This window comes from Zingiber officinale, chromosome 11B (genome assembly GCF_018446385.1).
Source record: "Zingiber officinale cultivar Zhangliang chromosome 11B, Zo_v1.1, whole genome shotgun sequence".
Classification (NCBI taxonomy): Eukaryota; Viridiplantae; Streptophyta; class Magnoliopsida; order Zingiberales; family Zingiberaceae; genus Zingiber; species Zingiber officinale.
Genome location: NC_056007.1, coordinates 62,231,091 through 62,249,888, shown reverse-complemented (window position 1 = coordinate 62,249,888; position 18,798 = coordinate 62,231,091). Strand labels below are relative to the sequence as shown.

At 35.2% G+C, this 18,798-nt stretch overlaps 2 protein-coding genes across 3 annotated transcripts; one reads left to right on the top strand and one right to left on the bottom strand.

The window, feature by feature from the left end:
• Positions 1-930: 930 nt before the first annotated feature.
• On the bottom strand, positions 931-1,686 carry LOC122033962. The gene is made up of 4 exons (XM_042593104.1): positions 1,615-1,686; positions 1,415-1,541; positions 1,062-1,346; positions 931-987 (listed from the first exon to the last, which is right to left on the bottom strand). Exons 2-4 carry the CDS (start codon positions 1,469-1,471, stop codon positions 931-933), a joined length of 399 nt encoding a protein of 132 aa, XP_042449038.1. The 5' UTR covers positions 1,472-1,541; positions 1,615-1,686.
• Positions 1,687-12,581: 10,895 nt separating this feature from the next.
• LOC122034934 (ADP-ribosylation factor-related protein 1-like) lies at positions 12,582-18,416 on the top strand. Of its 2 annotated transcripts, none has more exons than XM_042594291.1 (7): positions 12,582-12,731; positions 14,206-14,401; positions 14,574-14,714; positions 16,918-17,026; positions 17,166-17,227; positions 17,855-17,958; positions 18,082-18,416. In XM_042594291.1, exons 2-7 carry the CDS (start codon positions 14,309-14,311, stop codon positions 18,182-18,184), a joined length of 612 nt encoding a protein of 203 aa, XP_042450225.1. In that variant the 5' UTR covers positions 12,582-12,731; positions 14,206-14,308; the 3' UTR covers positions 18,185-18,416. The 2 variants fall into 2 exon arrangements, with proteins under 2 accessions (XP_042450225.1, XP_042450226.1); XM_042594292.1 differs by lacking the exon at positions 12,582-12,731 and adding an exon at positions 12,810-12,827.
• Positions 18,417-18,798: the final 382 nt, after the last annotated feature.

Genomic DNA, 18,798 nt, shown 5'->3' with positions numbered 1-18,798 from the left:
TACTCTATGAAAGGTTCAAAAGAATGATCACCAAATTAAACTAGTCACTGCATCAAAAAGATGACATAATTGTAACTCAAACATCAAAATTATGCAAAGGCAGCATGGAATTAGTATAACACATCACAGTATAAGGCATTCTAAAAAACAATCAAAAGAGCAAGGACATGAAGATACAAAGCTAAATTAATAATAAGGTAGTAGAATTGTTTTGCAGTGTTATCTTATATAGATAGCAAACATGACATAAGAAGCAATATATCAAGGTAAAATGAAAATATAGAATCAACTATAACATGACATGAAAAAAAATTCAAACATAAAATTTACCATAAATTTATCAAAAATCACCACCATCGTCATCATCATCATCACCATCATCACCATCATCACCGTCACCGGGAGGAATTTGACTTGAAACAGAACTTAACTGAAGATGCCGCATAATAAAATCTTGTTGTCGACGCATTTCTCTCATTTCTTCATCCATGTCCTTTATAATGCCCTTCAACTGGGAAACCTCTTCAGTCAAGTTATGCATCTGCTAGGTATGTGCGGAGGAGGAAGAAGATATACGACCAACTCTATGGGTTCTGCACAAGGAACCCATTCCGAATATCTTTCCTCCCCCTTTTGGCCCCCCACTCGCCTGTAGCCATAAATTGAAATCACTACCAACAGACGGCTCAGACCCCTCAATATCAGAACTAGCAGAAGCTGAAGATCTCTGTGCTACCTCTAGCTCAACATATTTTTCCTGTATTGTAAAAAAAATAAAACAAATTTATAATAATAAAATTTTAGGAATGCAAGAGTATAAAGTTAGAGCAAATACATTAATAATAGATTCTAAGTTATAAATTAAGATCCAAAGTTTATTCAAACCTTAATTGCTTTAGCTCTGTCCCCGCTCCAAGTCTTATCTTTTTTCTAAAATGTGTGGGTGAAAGTATCTATAAAATTAGGCTCCTTTCCCAATTCTTTGGTCTAAAAAAGATAATTAGAAATAATTAAATAGTAAAAAATAGATTAAGAAAATATTAGGAGAGTTAAAAAATTACCAATCTACGTCTATGCTCATCCACATTGATAGAGCCTCCTGCATATGTCGCAGACATTTCTCCAGAATTAAAAGATTGATTAATTTTATTCTGTTGACTTCTTTTTTTAAACTCCTCACTTTCCCAAAAATTTGAAATCCTTATCCAATTTTCCTCGGTGATGAATGGTGGTTTTTTCGCCCTCGACTTTGCATGATTGAGTACATGACGAATGTGATCGCCACATTTTTTCATGAAAATCCTCTTTATTTCCATCTCATCAAACATGTCCCAAGTGAATGATCGCTGCAATAGAAGAAAAATAAATATTATATATTCACTTTTATTTAAGATATAAAATGATTGAGATATACCTTAAATTCACTCCACCATAGCTCTCTTGTCGGTGCTGGAGTGCTTGTATAACTCATCGAGTCTCCTCTCCAATGGTTATTCACGACTCTATTAATCTCGTGAATAACACGAACAGAATTATCAAATCTATTATAAATTACAAAAAAAATTGTTAAATAATTTAAATAGTTAAAAAATGAAATCATTTGATTCTACTTACGAATCTCCACAAGGGGATATAGGCTCTCGAGTGTCTGGCCTCTCAGCAACCGAGTGTCGAGAAGGAACGAAAGAGGGTGCTGGCGACTCAATCGGTGAAGGTACTGCGGAAGGAGAAGGCACTGCCGAAGGAGAAGGCGATCCTGTAGAGGAAGGTACTGGCGTAGCTATATGCGATGGGGCTGGCATAGGTGTATGCGATGGTACTGGCATAGGTGTATGCGACGGTGTTGCATCCTCTACTGGGGGTGTAGCAACAGTGTCTGCAGGTGCTGTAACTTGAGAGCTCCGTCTACGTCCACCCCGTCGAAACATATTCTGAAAATTCAAAAATATGATAAAGTAAATACAAATATTATGCTTAATGACTAATTTGAAAAAAAAACTCACCATAATTCCTAAAAATAAGAGAGTGCACAAACCCTTGAGATGACGATGAGATATAACTTCTAATCACCTATAGAAAAAACTACAGAGTATTAACATATAAAATATATAAATGAAAAAATAAAATAATTATATACTAATTGAGACAGATTAATTAATTGAGCTATGAGTTTTGTAATTTGCAGATTAAAACTAAATTTGCTCCTAAAAAATCAGTATCATATATGAAAATAAAATATCATAAAGTTTATTTTATTAAGATAACAAAACTTACCCATTACAAAAAATCAAAGTCCTCATTGTCATTATCATCCTCGTCATCATCATCGTCGTCGTCGTCGTCATCCTCCTCCTCCTCTTCCTCCTCCTCCTCCTCCTCATCATCATCATCATCAATATCAATTTCAGTTGAATCCACGTTTATGACTACTCCGCTGGGATCTCGTAACGTTGGAATAATATATTCCTCAGTATGAAATGTATTTGTAACTTTCTCTTGTTGATAAGCAATGTCCTCCCAACGTTCCTCAATTTTTTTCCGTGCTTTTGTTTTACAAACGACCCACCAATCAACTTTGTCACGTTTCAAACTAGGATATGAAGCATAAAAAACTTGAATTGCTTGCTGTGCCAACACAAATGGTTCATATTTCTTGTACAATCTTTTATGATTTATTTCAACCAAATTATATCGTGGATGCACCTTCATCCCTTTGATAGGGTCAAACCAACGACACATAAATAGAATTACTCGCATTTCTGGGCCAGGATATTCTATCTCTAAAATTTCATCCAGCAAACCATAAAAATCATTGCTTGCATCTCCATCATTGGATGACTTAACACAAACTCCACTATTCATTGTAGTTTTTCCCATTCCATAATTTTCAGTATGAAAATTATATTCATTTATGAAATAAACTGGCCAAGTGCGTACCATTGCTTTTGGACCCCATGCCAGATGGATTAGAAATTCTTGCTGAATGTTAGTTTGATTATCAAGAACCTAAATTCAAATACAACAATTATTACAAAATTCATAAGCGAAAACCAAATTTAAATAGACTACTTACATATGATTTGAACCATGGTGCAAATTCTTCTTGACATAAGCGATCAAACTCTTGTGTCGACAAATCAGAATATAAGTTTTCAAAAATCCTACAATAAAAAAAATATATAACTCTAAATGTTATGACATAAAATATATATATATATATATATATATATATACTAACTCATAAAATGGTGACACTTCTGGACAATTCAATAAAATATATGTATGGGCTGCCCGTCATTCTTGACCAGTTAAATATCTCTGCTTACAGGGTCCACTTGATCGACCAAGGTAGTTAAAAATTGAGAATGAGTTTAAATTCGGATCAATAGGGCCCTCATCGTTTCTTCCTGGCCTTTGCCTTTTGCTTTGAACGTGAGGCTCAAAATAATATGCTGCAAAAGTTGTCACTTACTCAACAATGTATGCATTAACAATAGATGCTTCAACATGTGCCTTATTTTTGATTTTTTTTCTTCAAATGATATAAGAATCTGATGAGATAAAAATAAATTGTATTAGATATTAATCTATAATTAAATTAGTAAATTTTTATGCATTTAGAGTATGGAAGTATAGTAGAAAAAAATTTACCTTTCAAAAGGATACATCCATCGAAAATGAACAGGTCCTCCAACTTTGGCTTCGTATGACAAGTGAATTAAAAGGTGTTCCATGGAATCAAAAAATGAGGGTGGAAATATCCTTTCCAAGTTACACAAAATGATTGGAATGTCTCTTTCTAATTTCTCCATGTGTGATTGTCTCAAAACTGTGGAGCATATATCATGTAGAAAAATGCTTAACTCTGTAATAGCACCCCATACAAAATTTGGTAAGAGTTCCTTAAAAGCAATAGGAATGAGTCTTTGCATGATTATATGACAGTCATGACTTTTCAAACCAATCAATTTGCATTCTTTCATATCGACACATCTTCCAAGATTAGAGACATACCCATCTGGAAATTTTAATGATTTAAACCATTCACACACAACACGTCTCTGATCCTTATTCAATGTATAAACAGCCTTTGGCTTTGGTCCCCTACTATTTTCATCGACATCAAGAGTGGGTCTTTTACAAATGAGTCGCATATCTTTTCTTGCATTCAGGTTGTCTTTGGTTTTTCCATTAATATCCATCACTGTATTTGTGAGATTATCAAAAACATTCTTCTCAATATGCATTACATCGAGATTATGATGAATCAAATGAGTAAACCAATATGGCAAATCTCAAAATATACTCCGTTTAGTCCATTTATGTGTACTTCCATATTCATATGTTGTACCATGTGGCTCTTCAATAACAGATGAAAAGTTAACTACTCGCCACCAAATCTGTTCACCAGTTAATCTCAACGGTGGAGGGGTTCTTTCAATTTTATTCATAGTGAATTCATCTTTATTTCTTCTGAAAATATGATTTGGTGGTAAAAACTGTCTATGACAATCAAAATAACTCGGTTTTTTTCCATGTTTCAATCGGATTGACTTCGGTCTCTCCATACATATTGGGCATCCTAATCTCCCAGCGGTACTCCAACCCGATAGCATACCATAAGCCGGAAAGTCATTTATGGTCCAAAGAAGAGCAGCCTTCATTATAAACATCTGATTAGTTTGAACATCGTATGTAGGAAAACCTTCATCCCATAATTGTTTCAGTTCTGCAATCAGTGGTTGCATATAAATATCTATTAACTTTTTTGGATTTTGCGATCCAAGGACAACTAAAGTTAAAAACATATAGGGTGTTTTCATGCACATTCCAGGTGGAAGATTATACGGAGTTACGATAACTGGCCAACATGAATAATTTCTGCCTGATTTACCAAACGGAGCAAAACCATCAGCACACAGACCTAATCTAATGTTTTGAATCTCCTTTGCAAATTTTGGATATGTTCTATCAAAATTTTTCCATGCCTCTGCATCTGATGGATGACACATTAACCCCTCTTCTGTTTGATGATTTGCATGCCAAGTCATGTGTTCAGCAGTTGCCTTTGATGCATAAAGCCTTTGTAACCTAGGAGTTAAAGGCAAATAAAACATCTGATTGTATGATTTACGTCGTTGTTGATTCCTTCTGGTGCTTTTGTACCGATCTTGATTACAGAATTTACAAACATCTGCATCTGCATTATCTCCCCAATATAGCATACAACCATCTCTGCATACATCAATTCTTTCCACCGGAAGACCTAATTCTTTAATAAGTTTTTTCATACTGTAAAAATCATTGGGAAATATATTATCACGTGGCAATGCCTCTTTAAAAGTTTGAACAAACTTATTAAAATAATCTTCCGACAAATTAGACTCTGACTTGACATTCAACAATCTTGCGGTGAGAGATAATTTCGTGTGAGTGTCACAACCAACCCATAATGGTTCATCAGCAGCACTCAACACTTCTTGAAATTTATTATATGTTTCATCAACACCTGGTATTTCTACCTCCTCCAATGGTGATGTATAAGTATTAAACATTTGTTCAACTGATGGAGGATAACAAGAACTCATACCATGCATGTCGGGATTGAAATTCTGACCTGCTGCATCAATTATCATCCTCTGATATGGATTTAGTTGATTATAATAACTCTGATCACCACTAATTGAGACTTGTATATTTCGTTCATAATCCTCATCAGATATAAACGACTCACCATGAGATGTCCAATTATAGTAATTCGGGGTAAATCCAAATCTACAAAGATGTTCTTCAACTTTATCAGAGGGTAAAAATTTACCATTGTGACACTTTCTACACGGACACCTTATCTTATTGCCATCCATATACTCAGCTTGACTACATGCAAAATTCAAAAATTGCCTCAAGCCAGTGATAAACTCATCAGTTAAACCCCGACGATTAGGCAAATTCTTCTTATACATCCAACTTCTTTCATTCTGCATTTTGGCTGTTTACAATAAATTACAATAATAAAAAACTTCTAGACAACAAACTAATGGTAAATATGATGCAAGTGAACATACATATGAAAATACTATATAACAACCAAAATAAAAACAAGATATAGTACAATAGACAAATACAGTAACATTATTACTATCATTATTAGTAAACTAGTATAAATACATATACCTGCAAAGGAGAACAACAATGAGCGTCTCTCCAAACTGCGTCTGTGTACAAACCTACACAAAAAACAATAAAATGTTTACAATTGTATATAAGATTCAAAAATAATTATATCCTCCGACACCGATGGAAAGCAACAGCCAACAGCCGACTGCCGGGGTCAGTAGCAGCAGCTAGGAGCCAGCAGTGGCTGCCAATAGTAGCACGAGATTGGCAACAACCCCCCTAGGCGTCACAGGTGGCCGACAACAAGCAAGGCAATGTCGCCAAGCGGCCGACAGTGGCCACCAAGGCCACCAGCGACTGTCCTTCTGCCGGCAACAGCTGCTGACGGTAGAAGGAGACCGACAGCAGCCCCCTAGGCATCATAGGGGGGGCGGCGACCGACAAGCCAGCGTCGCCAGGCGGTCGGCAACGACCCTGGGCCGGCAGCGGCCGCCAAGGCCACCAGCGGCCACCGAGGCCCGACTGCAGCATATAGGGGGTCGGAGATCCGTGCGTGCCGTGCAAGAACAGCCGGCGCGACCAAGCAGCGGTCGTCGCCTTACGCTCTAGTATGGTTGGGAAAAAAGAGGGGGAGAAATGAACTTTACCTGCTGGAGATCGTGGTCGGAATAGGGCAGAAGGTTCGCCGCCGCCGCACGAGCTGATGGAGAAGAGAAGAAAAATAATTAGGGCACGGTAGAGATTGGGATTATTGCGATTTTTGCGACGAAACCACATTCATTGCAAATTTCGTCCCTAATTAGGGACGAAGTAATAATTCGTCCCAAACATTCTATTTTTTTTAAGTGATTCTAAAAATTTAGAAAATCACCTTACAGAGTTCAGAATGACACGAAACAAATTTCTTTGGGTTCGTATCGTTCCCCTGATCTCATTAATGGGGTCAAACATATTTTTTAACAAATATACTGACGATTATAAATTTTTTACGCCGAACGAGTAATAAATATTTGATTCTTGTTGCAAAAATTTATTAAGATCGGTGTATCGATTAAAAATTATGTTTGGGCCCGTTAGTAAGATCACGAGATTGATACGAACTCATAGAAACTTGTTTCGTGTCATTCCGAGTTCTCTAGGGTCATCTTCTAATTTTTATAAGTTTAACCTAAAAAAATAGATTTTTGCGACATACTTGAAATTCGTCCCAAATTAGGGACGAACTTCTGAATTCGTCCCTGATTTGGGACGAATTTCAGGTTTGTCGCAAAAATCTATTTTTTCGTAAATCAAATTAAATGCGTATAAAATACGAAAGATGGACCTATAGAGCTCGGAATCATATGAAACAAGTTTCTATGGGTTCGTGTCGATCTCCTGATCAGAATGATGACCTAAAATATTTTTTTCACACAATATATTTAGGTGAGTGATTTTTGGATATCAAAACCACCTAATCATTTTCAAATTCTAACTCTTTTTCACCAAGTCTTAAGGTTCATAGAGTCCATCTAACTATTATTACGATTAAAAAATTTTATTAGTTATTTGAGGCCATCATTATGATCATGAGATCGATACGAACCCATAGAAACTTGTTTAATGTGATTCCGAGCTCTCTAGGCCCATCTTCCGTATTTTATACGCATTTATTTTGAATTTACAAAAATTTAATTTTTGCGACAAACACGAAATTCGTCCCAAATCAGGGACGAACTCAGAAGTTCGTCCCTAATTTGGGACGAATTTCCAAATTCGTCCCTAAAATCTATTTTTTAGGTTAAACTTTTAAAAATTGGAAGATGACCCTAGCGAGCTCGGAATGACACGAAACAATTTTCTTTGGGTTTGTATCGTTATCCTGATCTCATTAATGGGGTCAAACATTATTTTTAACAAATATACTAACGATTATAAATTTTTAACCCCGAACGAGTAATAAATATTGGATTATTGTTGCAAAAATTTATTAAGATCGGTGTATTGATTAAAAATTATGTTTGGGCCCGTTAGGAAGATCACGAGATTGATACGAACTCATAGAAACTTGTTTCGTGTCATTCCGAGTTCTCTAGGGTCATCTTCAAATTTTTATAATTTTAACCTAAAAAACAGATTTTTGCGACAAACTTGAAATTCGTCCCAAATTAGGGACGAACTTCTGAATTCGTCCCTAATTTGGGACGAATTTCAAGTTTGTCGCAAAAATTAATTTTTTCATAAATCAAATTAAATGTGTAAAAAATACGAAAGATGGACCTAGAGAGCTCGGAATCAAATAAAACAAGTTTCTATGGGTTCGTGTCGATCTCCTGATCAGAATGATGACCTAAAATATTTTTTTCACACAATATATTTAGGTGAGTAATTTTTGAATATCAAAACCACCTAATCATTTTCAAACTCTAACTCTTTTTCACCAAGTCTTAAGGTTCATAGAGTCCATTTAACTATTATTACGATTAAAAAATTTTATTAGTTATTTGAGGACATCATTGTGATCATGAGATCGATACCAACCCATAGGAACTTATTTCATGTGATTCCGAGCTCTCTAGGCCCATCTTCCGTATTTTATACGTATTTATTTTAATTTTACAAAAGTTTAATTTTTGCGACAAACACGAAATTCGTCCCTAAAATCTATTTTTTAGGTTAAACTTTTAAAAATTGGAAGATGGCCCTAGCGAGCTCGGAATGACACGAAACAAATTTCTTTGGGTTCGTATCATTCCCCTGATCTCATTAATGGGGTCAAACATAATTTTTAACAAATATACTGACGATTATAAATTTTTTACCCCGAACGAGTAATAAATATTTGATTCTTCTTGCAAAAATTTATTAAGATCGGTGTATTGATTAAAAATTATGTTTGGGCCCGTTAGTAAGAACACGAGATTGATACGAACTCATAGAAACTTGTTTCGTGTCATTCCGAGTTTTCTAGGGTCATCTTCCAATTTTTATAAGTTTAACCTAAAAAAAGAGATTTTTGCGACATACTTGAAATTCGTCCCAAATTAGGGACGAACTTCTGAATTCGTCCCTGATTTGGGACGAATTTCAGGTTTGTCGCAAAAATCTATTTTTTCATAAATCAAATTAAATGTGTATATAAGAAAGATGGACCTATAGAGCTCGGAATAACATGAAACAAGTTTCTATGGGTTCGTGTCGATCTCCTGATCAGAATGATGACCTAAAATATTTTTTTCACACAATATATTTAGGTGGGTGATTTTTGGATATCAAAACCACCTAATCATTTTCAAATTCTAACTCTTTTTCACCAAGTCTTAAGGTTCATAGAGTCCATCTAACTATTATTACGATTAAAAAATGTTATTAGTTATTTGAGGCCATCATTATGATCATGAGATCGATACGAACCCATAAAAACTTGTTTCATGTGATTCCGAGCTCTCTAGGCCCATCTTCCGTATTTTATACGCATTTATTTTGAATTTACAAAAATTTAATTTTTGCGACAAACACGAAATTCGTCCCAAATCAGGGACGAACTCAGAAGTTCGTCCCTAATTTGGGACAAATTTCCAAATTCGTCCCTAAAATCTATTTTTTAGGTTAAACTTTTAAAAATTGGAAGATGACCCTAGCGAGCTCGGAATGACACGAAACAATTTTCTTTGGGTTCGTATCGTTCTCCTGATCTCATTAATGGGGTCAAACATAATTTTTAACAAATATACTGACGATTATAAATTTTTAACCCCGTACGAGTAATAAATATTTGATTCTTGCTGCAAAAATTTATTAAGATCGGTGTATTGATTAAAAATTATGTTTGGGCCCGTTAGTAAGATCACGAGATTGATACGAAATCATATAAACTTGTTTCGTGTCATTCCGAGTTCTCTAGGGTCATCTTCCAATTTTTATAAGTTTAACCTAAAAAAATAGATTTTTGCGACAAACTTGAAATTCGTCCCAAATTAGGGACGAACTTCTGAATTCGTCCCTGATTTGGGACGAATTTCAAGTTTGTCGCAAAAATTAATTTTTTCATAAGTCAAATTAAATGCGTATAAAATACGAAAGATGGACCTAGAGAGCTCGGAATCACATGAAACAAGTTTTTATGGGTTCGTGTCGATCTCCTGATCAGAATGATGACCTCAAATATTTTTTTCACACAATATATTTAGGTGAGTGATTTTTGGATATCAAAACCACCTAATCATTTTCAAACTCTAACTCTTTTTCACAAATTCTTAAGGTTTATAGAGTCCATCTAACTATTATTACGATTAAAAAATTTTATTAGTTATTTGAGGCCATCATTGTGATCATGAGATCGATACGAACCCATAGGAACTTGTTTCATATGATTCCGAGTTCTCTAGGCCCATCTTCCGTATTTTATACGCATTTATTTTGATTTTATAAAAATTTAATTTTTGTGACAAACACGAAATTCGTCCCAAATCAGGGACAAACTCAGAATTTCGTCCCTAATTGGGACGAATTTCCAAATTAGTCCCTAAAATCTGTTTTTTAGGTTAAACTTTTAAAAATTGGAAGATGGCCCTAGCGAGCTCGGAATGACACGAAACAAATTTCTTTGGGTTCGTATCATTCTCCTCATCTTATTACTCACCTCAAAATAAATTTTTAACCAATACACCAATGTTTATAAATTTTTGGAACAAGATTTTAATATTTATTACTCGTTCGGCGTAAAATTTTTTTAAACATTTGTATATTTGTTAAAAATTTTGTTTGAGCCCACTAATAATACGAGGACAATGGTACGAACCCATAAAAACTCATTTCGTGTCATTTCGAGCTCTCTAGGGTCATCTTCCAAATTTTTAAAGTATCACTTCATAAATATAAATTTTGCGACGAACTCGGGAATTCGTCCCTAATTTGCGACGAACACAGCGACGAATATATATTCATCGCCAATTTGCGATGAAACCAGAGATTTGTTGCAAAAATTTATCTGTTCATCTCTGCTTCTGCGATGAACAATTTTTTGCGACGTAAATTTGCGACGAATGTTACTTTTCGACGCTGATTGGCAACGAATTTTGCGACGAAAATATATTTATTGCGAATTTGCGACGAATTTCTTTCGTTTCTATTTTCGTTGCTAATTTGCGATGAATTAGGTTTTCGTTGCAAAATTAGTCACAAATTTGCAACGAATTTTATTTGTCCCAAACTTTCGTCCCCAAATTGTATTTATTTTGTAGTGATGTGAAACTAGGTCCTATAAATTTGTCTAGTTCTTATAATTATATTCATGCCCTTAACCATAAATTTGACCTAATATATTGAGAGCAATAATTTTTTGAATACAAATATGTTTGAAAAATCTAATTCGTGTTCAAAAAATAATTGCTCTTAATATATTGGGTAAAATTGATGTTTGAGGGTATTTGTACAATCAAGAGAATAAGACACACATAGGAACTAGTTTTGTATTATTTTGAGATCTCTAAGTTTATGAACCAGTTTTGGCATAAACTGACTGATGGACCTAGATACCTTGAAATGACATGAAGTTAGTTCCTATGTGTTTCTCTAGTTCTCCTGATTGTAAAAATACTATCAAAAATTAATTTAACCCAATATATTGAGAGCATTAATTTTTTTAATACGAATGTATCTAAAAAATTAATTCGTGTTAAAAAAACCACTGCTTTTATATTAGGTCAAATTGATATTTAAGGGCGTTAATCATAAAAACTAGACAAATTATAAGATCTATTTTCACGTCATTCCGAACACTCTAGGTCTATCAACTGATTTTGATTTTGGCCAAATAAACTTAAAGAGTTTTGGCCAAAATTGGTTGTTAGACATAGAGAACTCGGAATGACGTGAAACCAAGTCATACGAGTTCATCTAATTTTTATGATTATATTCATGCTCTCAAATATCAATTTGACAAAATATATTAAGAGTGATGATTTTTTTATCATGAATTAGTTTTTCAGATATATTCGTATTCAAAAAACCACTACTCTCAATATATTTAGAGTCGAAACTAGTTAATTGACCTAGAGATCTCGAAATAACATAAAATCAATTTCTATATATTCGTCTAATTTTTCAAATTATAAAAATACTATCAATCGTCAATTTAACCTAATATATTGAAAGTATTACTTTTTTTTAATACGAATAGATTAAAATTGACTATAAAAAAAATCAATTCAATTGGAAATAATAGAAAGGGGAAAAAATGAAAATGAGAATAGTATAATTGGATCATTTATAAACTACCCTACTTAATTTCAAAATCTTACCAGGCTTTTTAAAATCAATTGTCCTTCTATGACCAAAAAAAAAAAAAAAATAAGATTTGACTCTTTGACGCTTGAAACCATCATTTTATGTTCGCTGAGCAGGTACGTTGGCCCCATTGGTTCGGGTTCGGGCCCATTATGCTGACCTCGCTTCTGCTTTGGGTACACAAATCGGGTTCGTGTTCCAACCTTCCGGTTACCCCCTTTCTAGTTTGCTTCCTCCTCTCTCTTCCACAAGCTCTCGGCCATCACCGAGGGAGAACGCGGCGGAGAAGGTAGCGAGTTAATCGGCGGCGGCGGCGGCGGCGGCGGCGGCGTTGCAGATTTGTTCTTGTAATTATCCCGTCCCCTAACTTCATAGACTTCTGCTTCCGATCTTTGCATGCGACGGCCGGATCTAGCAGAACCCCGCCGTGTCTATGGCATCACGTAATCCTTATACTCTCTCTTCTAGATGTGACCAGAGTGAGGATCGATCAATTGCCTATAGGCTTTCCTGCGAGAGGTCTTGCTAGGTCGTGAAATCGGATTCTCAACCTTAGTTTTATTCCTTAGATTTTCCCTCCATGTTCTTTCTCTTAATCTATGTCAGAAGGAAAAATAATGTAAGACATTCGACCGCGTCTGTTCTCTCGATTAGAAAAGCTGCTTGTTGTTTATTTCAGTGTGCAAGGGGGCAATTTTAGTTAGTGTTCTAACATAATTTGCCACACGATGATATTATGATCAAAGACTACTTATTGCAATGTATTCCTTTGTTTGATTTTTTGGCTTGTTACAAAGAACTGCCTAAAACTTGTTCAACGCTCACACTGTCATGCATAATTTGGATGAACTATAAAGAAGCATCACTTTTAAAAGCAATGCAATAGAACCTTTTACTAATACCCACTATCAAAATGCCGTGACAAGAGAGGAGTGACTTAATTCTCTGATAGCGTTCGGCTCCTCCTCAGAATCATAGTTTACCAAGTAATCAGGTCATCATCACCATGGCTTGGGGCTCTATTGTCCACTATACTAGTCATATAATGAATTTGTGAGGTCATAAACTTCTAGGCATTTTTATTGATGGTTTCTTTTGAGGCTGTTGGCTTGGATCCAAACAACCTCCTCTGGGGAATGGACAACGTTAGGTCTACCTTGTTGTGTAGATTTACTGTCTGATGAAGTTCTTCAGTAGGCGACTTTGGTTACCTTGACCTCGGTCACTTGCCTTTTCTCTGAGATTTCATGCTCTGCTGTCCTGTACCTGGTGTGACAATTTGATAAGGTGGTTTAGCACATAGGTTAGAGCATCGAGCTGATCTTCAGAACCAGGTCTTTTGCAGGGTCAAGCTGGAGCAAATTGAAAGAGGGGGCTAGACTGAGTTGGGAACAAATGGTGAAAGATTAATGTGGGGGTTGAAGGTGATGACTAATGAGCTGACCGAGGTGTTTGGTTGAGGTGTTCTATTGAGGTGGGCAGCTGGAATGGGAGGAGTCACTGGAGCTTCTCTCTTTTTCTCTTGGTTTTTTTTTAAATCTCAGATGTCATAGTTTGTGGAGGCTAAAATGTCCCTTACGTCATCGCTCATGTCAATATCTAGGCGGTCACTTGCTCCAGAGTTGATGTTACATGAGAGCATGGACTGATGATGTGGCAAGGTGCCTCGATGATTTCTAGGTGGTGCCTGCCGCCTAGATTAGAGTGGCATAGTGGGCTATGCGTCTGTCATGTATTATTGGTCTTTATGGATACTTTCTTTAAATTGTATCTGTCGTATTTTAAACTGATTTGCTTAATCCTTTATGTGTGCTTTTGCAGGCTATTCATTGGAATGTTATCTGTCTTTAGTTTTGAGTGCCATATGAAGGACTTCATTTACTTCTAAAGTTAAATTATAGCTCGTCAGAAGAGATTAGCAGACATGTTCTCTTTGTTTTATGGTCTCTGGAATTATATGTTCAGCAAGACTGAATTCCGAGTTCTGATTCTTGGAGTTGACAAGGCTGGGAAAACTGTAATACTTTCCTATAAACTTTGATATCCATGAAAAGTAATATGTGTTTTTCTTCCAACTCTGCTATTCAAATTTTCCCCACTGCATTTGTTCACTATTCTATAAACAACTCATTTTATTATGTACATTCTAAAGATTACTGTTGAGTTTGAGAGATGTTTTTAAATTTCAGACTTTGCTGGAGAAGTTGAAATCATTGTACTCAAACTCAGAGGGGCTCCCTCCCGATAGAATAGTTCCAACAGTTGGGCTGAATATTGGTCGAGTTGAGGCTTCAAATGCAAAACTTGTTTTTTGGGACCTTGGAGGTCAGGTATGCTCTGTGCCTACAAATGTTGAAGAAATTAAAAATCAATTTCAATTTTGTGTTCTTGAAATAGTTGTGAACTTGCAGCAGGTTTGACATAATATGTATATTTAGTTTCGGTTGATGAGCTATTTGACTTGAGAAGTGCTTTGACACACGCATTTATAATCTGAAAACTATAACAATAATATATAGTATATATCATTTTATTTGTCATTTGATTGAATTATGTCCATATTTATTCCTTTTCCTCATTTTCAATGTGTGTCTATCCTTCAGTTCTTAGTTTGAGTAAGCCTCGTAATCTTATACTTTTAATGCACTTGTTAAGAAGTAATTTGGAGAGTGTTAAGGGTTTCTAAAATAATTTAGATCACGTACACTCTCTGCATATGAAATATATCCTTTTTCTTATGGATCTATCCTTGTGATAGCATTATGGTCTGCTAATTATTTACAGCACCTCTACCAGTTTTCTAGAACATGCATAAGTTATGAGTTTCTTAGGTTAAAAGTGGAAATGTGATTACCATATTAGATTAGTAAATGAAAAGGAGTTACATGTGATTGCCAAGTCATGAGTTGTGAAACAAGGTTCAAGCTGAGTTACATCAACATTGTTGTAATATATAATTTGTTTAGATTTGATTAATATGTTTTCATATTGAGTATTTCAATATTCTTCTTATTCAAATTAGTAGGTTATATTAAATACAATTATGTCCTAGTGGTTGGTTTGTGTCATGGAAAAGCCTTTTGCAATGTAGGGTAAGGTTGCGTACAATAGACCCTTCCTTAGAACTCCTCATTGGTGGGAGCTTCGTGCACCGAACTACCTTTATATTAAATACAATTGTATATACAATTGTCTTAGCATTTTTCATGTCTTGCGGAGGAGAAATAAAACTACATAAAGTTAAGGATCTATCCTTATGGAGTGGAAATACTTTATTATTCTTGTAATCATGGTTTAAAATTTCATACTATTTCGGACAAAATAGGCGAAACAAAATTTGTCATTTTGTCCGGAATTGGCACCGTGGGCCGTGGAGGCCTAGCAATGCCGTAGCGACCTCCACAGGGTCGCAGAGGCGCCATGATCCTACGGCAACCTTCGTGTGGTCCAGAGGTTGCGAGACGTTGCGCAAGTGTGAGGTAGCGAAAAAAAAAATTAAACTTAGGTTAATAATTTCAATCAACTTCTGGCTATATCTTGTCACTTCCCATTGGTGACCACCGTGGGCGCCCCTCACAGTCAAAGTAATCGGGGTGCCCGGAAAGGATCGGGGTGCCCGGAAGGGATCGGGACGCCCGGAAGGGATCGGGGCGCCCGAAAGTGATTCGGGCGCCCTAACCTGTGAGGGCCGCCCACGCCTGCTCGCCACATGGGGTGTGAAAACGTGAGATGCCTGTGTGTGTGTAGGGATATGATATGCCACACCTTTTATGCCGCACACCCCTTGAGCACTTAAAAAAAGCAATCGTTTTGAAAATTTCTTTGTGCTTAATAGTATAATCCAACTTCTAAACCTTAAAGACAAAATCTAGTTGGTATAACTAGTTGCTTAAAAAAAATAAACAAGGAAATAAAATATATATATATATATATATATATATATATATATATATATATATATATATGTTTTAATTTTGGAAATATATAATAAATTATTTATTTATTTACCATATAGGGCGCTGCAATCTCGTATTTTTTTTAAAAAATATTTTATGTATTTTTATTTTTTTAATATTTAGATTAAATTTTTATTTTTAATTAATATATTTTATATTTAAAAAATATCAAAATCATATTAGCACGACACGATATGGTACTAAAACCGTATCGTTCCGATCATAAATAGAGCTCCAATATGGCTGGGATTTTAAACCATGGTTTTAATTCAAAAACACTTCTTCCATAACCTTGTAAAGGTGGAGCATGTGAGTGACTCTGCATCATTAGGTTGATGAATTATCACAACTGGTTTAATATCAAGAAATGTTTCCCATTGAAAGTAGAAGTGCAGGATTGTAGTAACAAACACAAAAGCTTGGAGAATCACTGGTAGATTTCAATGTAATGCTAGGTTGTTAGTGGTGAATTAATGTCTTTGGTTATTGTTATTAGATGTTGGCATTTGAATGTGAATTTCAGTATCCTTTGAATCATCAACATTTGTGATTGAAGTTTTTATCCTGACTCTGGCAGATTGGTTTACGCACAATCTGGGAGAAATACTATGAGGAGGCACATGCTATAATGTATGTTATTGATGCCGCTTGTCCATCATCATTTGAAGATTCCAAATCAGCATTAGGTGAGTCCATGTGTGCTGGTAATATGTATTGAACCTGGTTGTACTTTTGAACCACTTCAGATCATGTCAAATATCTTTGATAAACTTCTCAGATCATTGGGCTATAATAAAATCTAACAAATCTTGAATTGCTTGACAGAAAAAGTACTTAGGCATGAAGATTTAAGAGGGGCACCACTTCTGATACTAGCAAACAAGCAGGTTTGTGGAATTTTAATTTCAATACTTCTCTTGTATTTTCATAAGGATTATGGTCAGTGTAATAAGTTTTAAATTAGTACTCAGTACCCTTCATGTTATTGGTAAAATATCTTCTTTCGGAATTACTGAAAATTTAAATGCTTTTATGTCATAAAATTTGATTGTTGTGCATTTCTTTTATCTGACTTGTCTTTTTGATATATTCTTCCATTTGACGAATCATGTGTTACGCTGGTAGAAATTACTTGTGGATAGACCAGGGTATGTGGGTTAGGCATAGGTTCAACTCACCTATGCCATGATATGCAACTCTAGCTACAAATGCAAAACACAAGCCGTTATCATGTTTAAGGACAATAAACATATAGCTTCATTTCTAAATCCATATTTTAACTGAGCTAAATCCTTGTTGAAAGTTAAGAAAAGTGTCAGAACTGTGTTCTGGCCCTGCAAATTGAACTAATTTCAGTTCATTCCTAAGCTACTGTAGGTAGTCATGATTTAATATTTTGATTCAGACATGGATTGCCATTTTCTTTTTTTGTCTCCCATTCAAATAATCATAATTGCCTTGGTCACTTCAGTCATCTTTTACATAGTTATAAATTTTAACATTGCCATCATCAGGATTTGTCGGGAGCAGTTTCGGCTGAGGAAATAGCAAGATATTTGGATCTGAAAGAGCTAAATGAAAGATTATATATGTTTGAAGCTGCATCTGCATTCAATGGGTGAGCTGATTTACTTTGATCCTCTAATTTCAGTATCTAGAAAATGTGATTAGAATCCTTAGCTATCCATTCATTGAGCTGCTCTGAACTGTATGATCTTAATACTATTTTCATATTCTGCAGAATAGGGATTAAATCTGCTATCAACTGGTTAGTAGACGCAATGGAAAGAAGCAAACGCACAGAAATGCTTAGAGTTCGGGCAGGTGTAAACAGGCATGTCTAATGATTTTAGCAATCTCTGACCACGTTGAGAATCTGGCATTCGATCCCATATGAATCGCTTGTCATCTCAGGACAACGTTGCATTCTATGTCTCCTTGCATCATCATGAGGTGTTTATGCATCTGATTACTTGTTTGTTCTCCTATATAGCATGGCATTTGTATATCTGTAAAAGTTTGAAAGCTACGTGGAAATATTCAATCCAGAATGGCTAATAAATTTAAAGGAAAATACATAGAAATGAATTTGGGCCATAGGAATGCAAACACAGTGGTGCTCTAGTTCTTTTGTTTTCTTTTCACGATGCTAAAGACTGTCGTATTAGTTTGGGGAAATTTCATTTGCCTTTATGTATTATTCTTTTTGCAAAATGTCACAAATTTTGTTGTTGGTTAAATGACTCGCATTATTTCATAAGATGTCGTTCAGAGTGAAAATCTTGACAATGTCACTTGCCCTTGTATTAAATAAATAAATTTTAACTTTAAATTACTTCTATTGGAGAGGTGGCAATTGGGTGGTCTGTACGTGCGCGATCTGATATGGATTTAGGCATAGCACTACATGCATAATGTGCTAGCCTGGTTCAGATCAGGCTATAAACCTTTCCTATTC

Coding starts and splice junctions, on each gene's coding strand:
- LOC122033962 (XM_042593104.1), bottom strand. CDS start 1,471: ATGAGTTATACAAGCACTCCAGCACCGACAAGAGAGCTATGGTGGAGT. Junction 1,347..1,414: donor TATGGTGGAGTGAATTTAAG/GTATATCTCAAT, acceptor CTTCTATTGCAG/CGATCATTCACTTGGGACAT. Junction 988..1,061: donor ATGAGCATAGACGTAGATTG/GTAATTTTTTAA, acceptor TATCTTTTTTAG/ACCAAAGAATTGGGAAAGGA.
- LOC122034934 (XM_042594291.1), top strand. CDS start 14,309: ATGTTCTCTTTGTTTTATGGTCTCTGGAATTATATGTTCAGCAAGACT. Junction 17,027..17,165: donor AGATTCCAAATCAGCATTAG/GTGAGTCCATGT, acceptor ATTGCTTGACAG/AAAAAGTACTTAGGCATGAA. Junction 17,959..18,081: donor GCTGCATCTGCATTCAATGG/GTGAGCTGATTT, acceptor CATATTCTGCAG/AATAGGGATTAAATCTGCTA.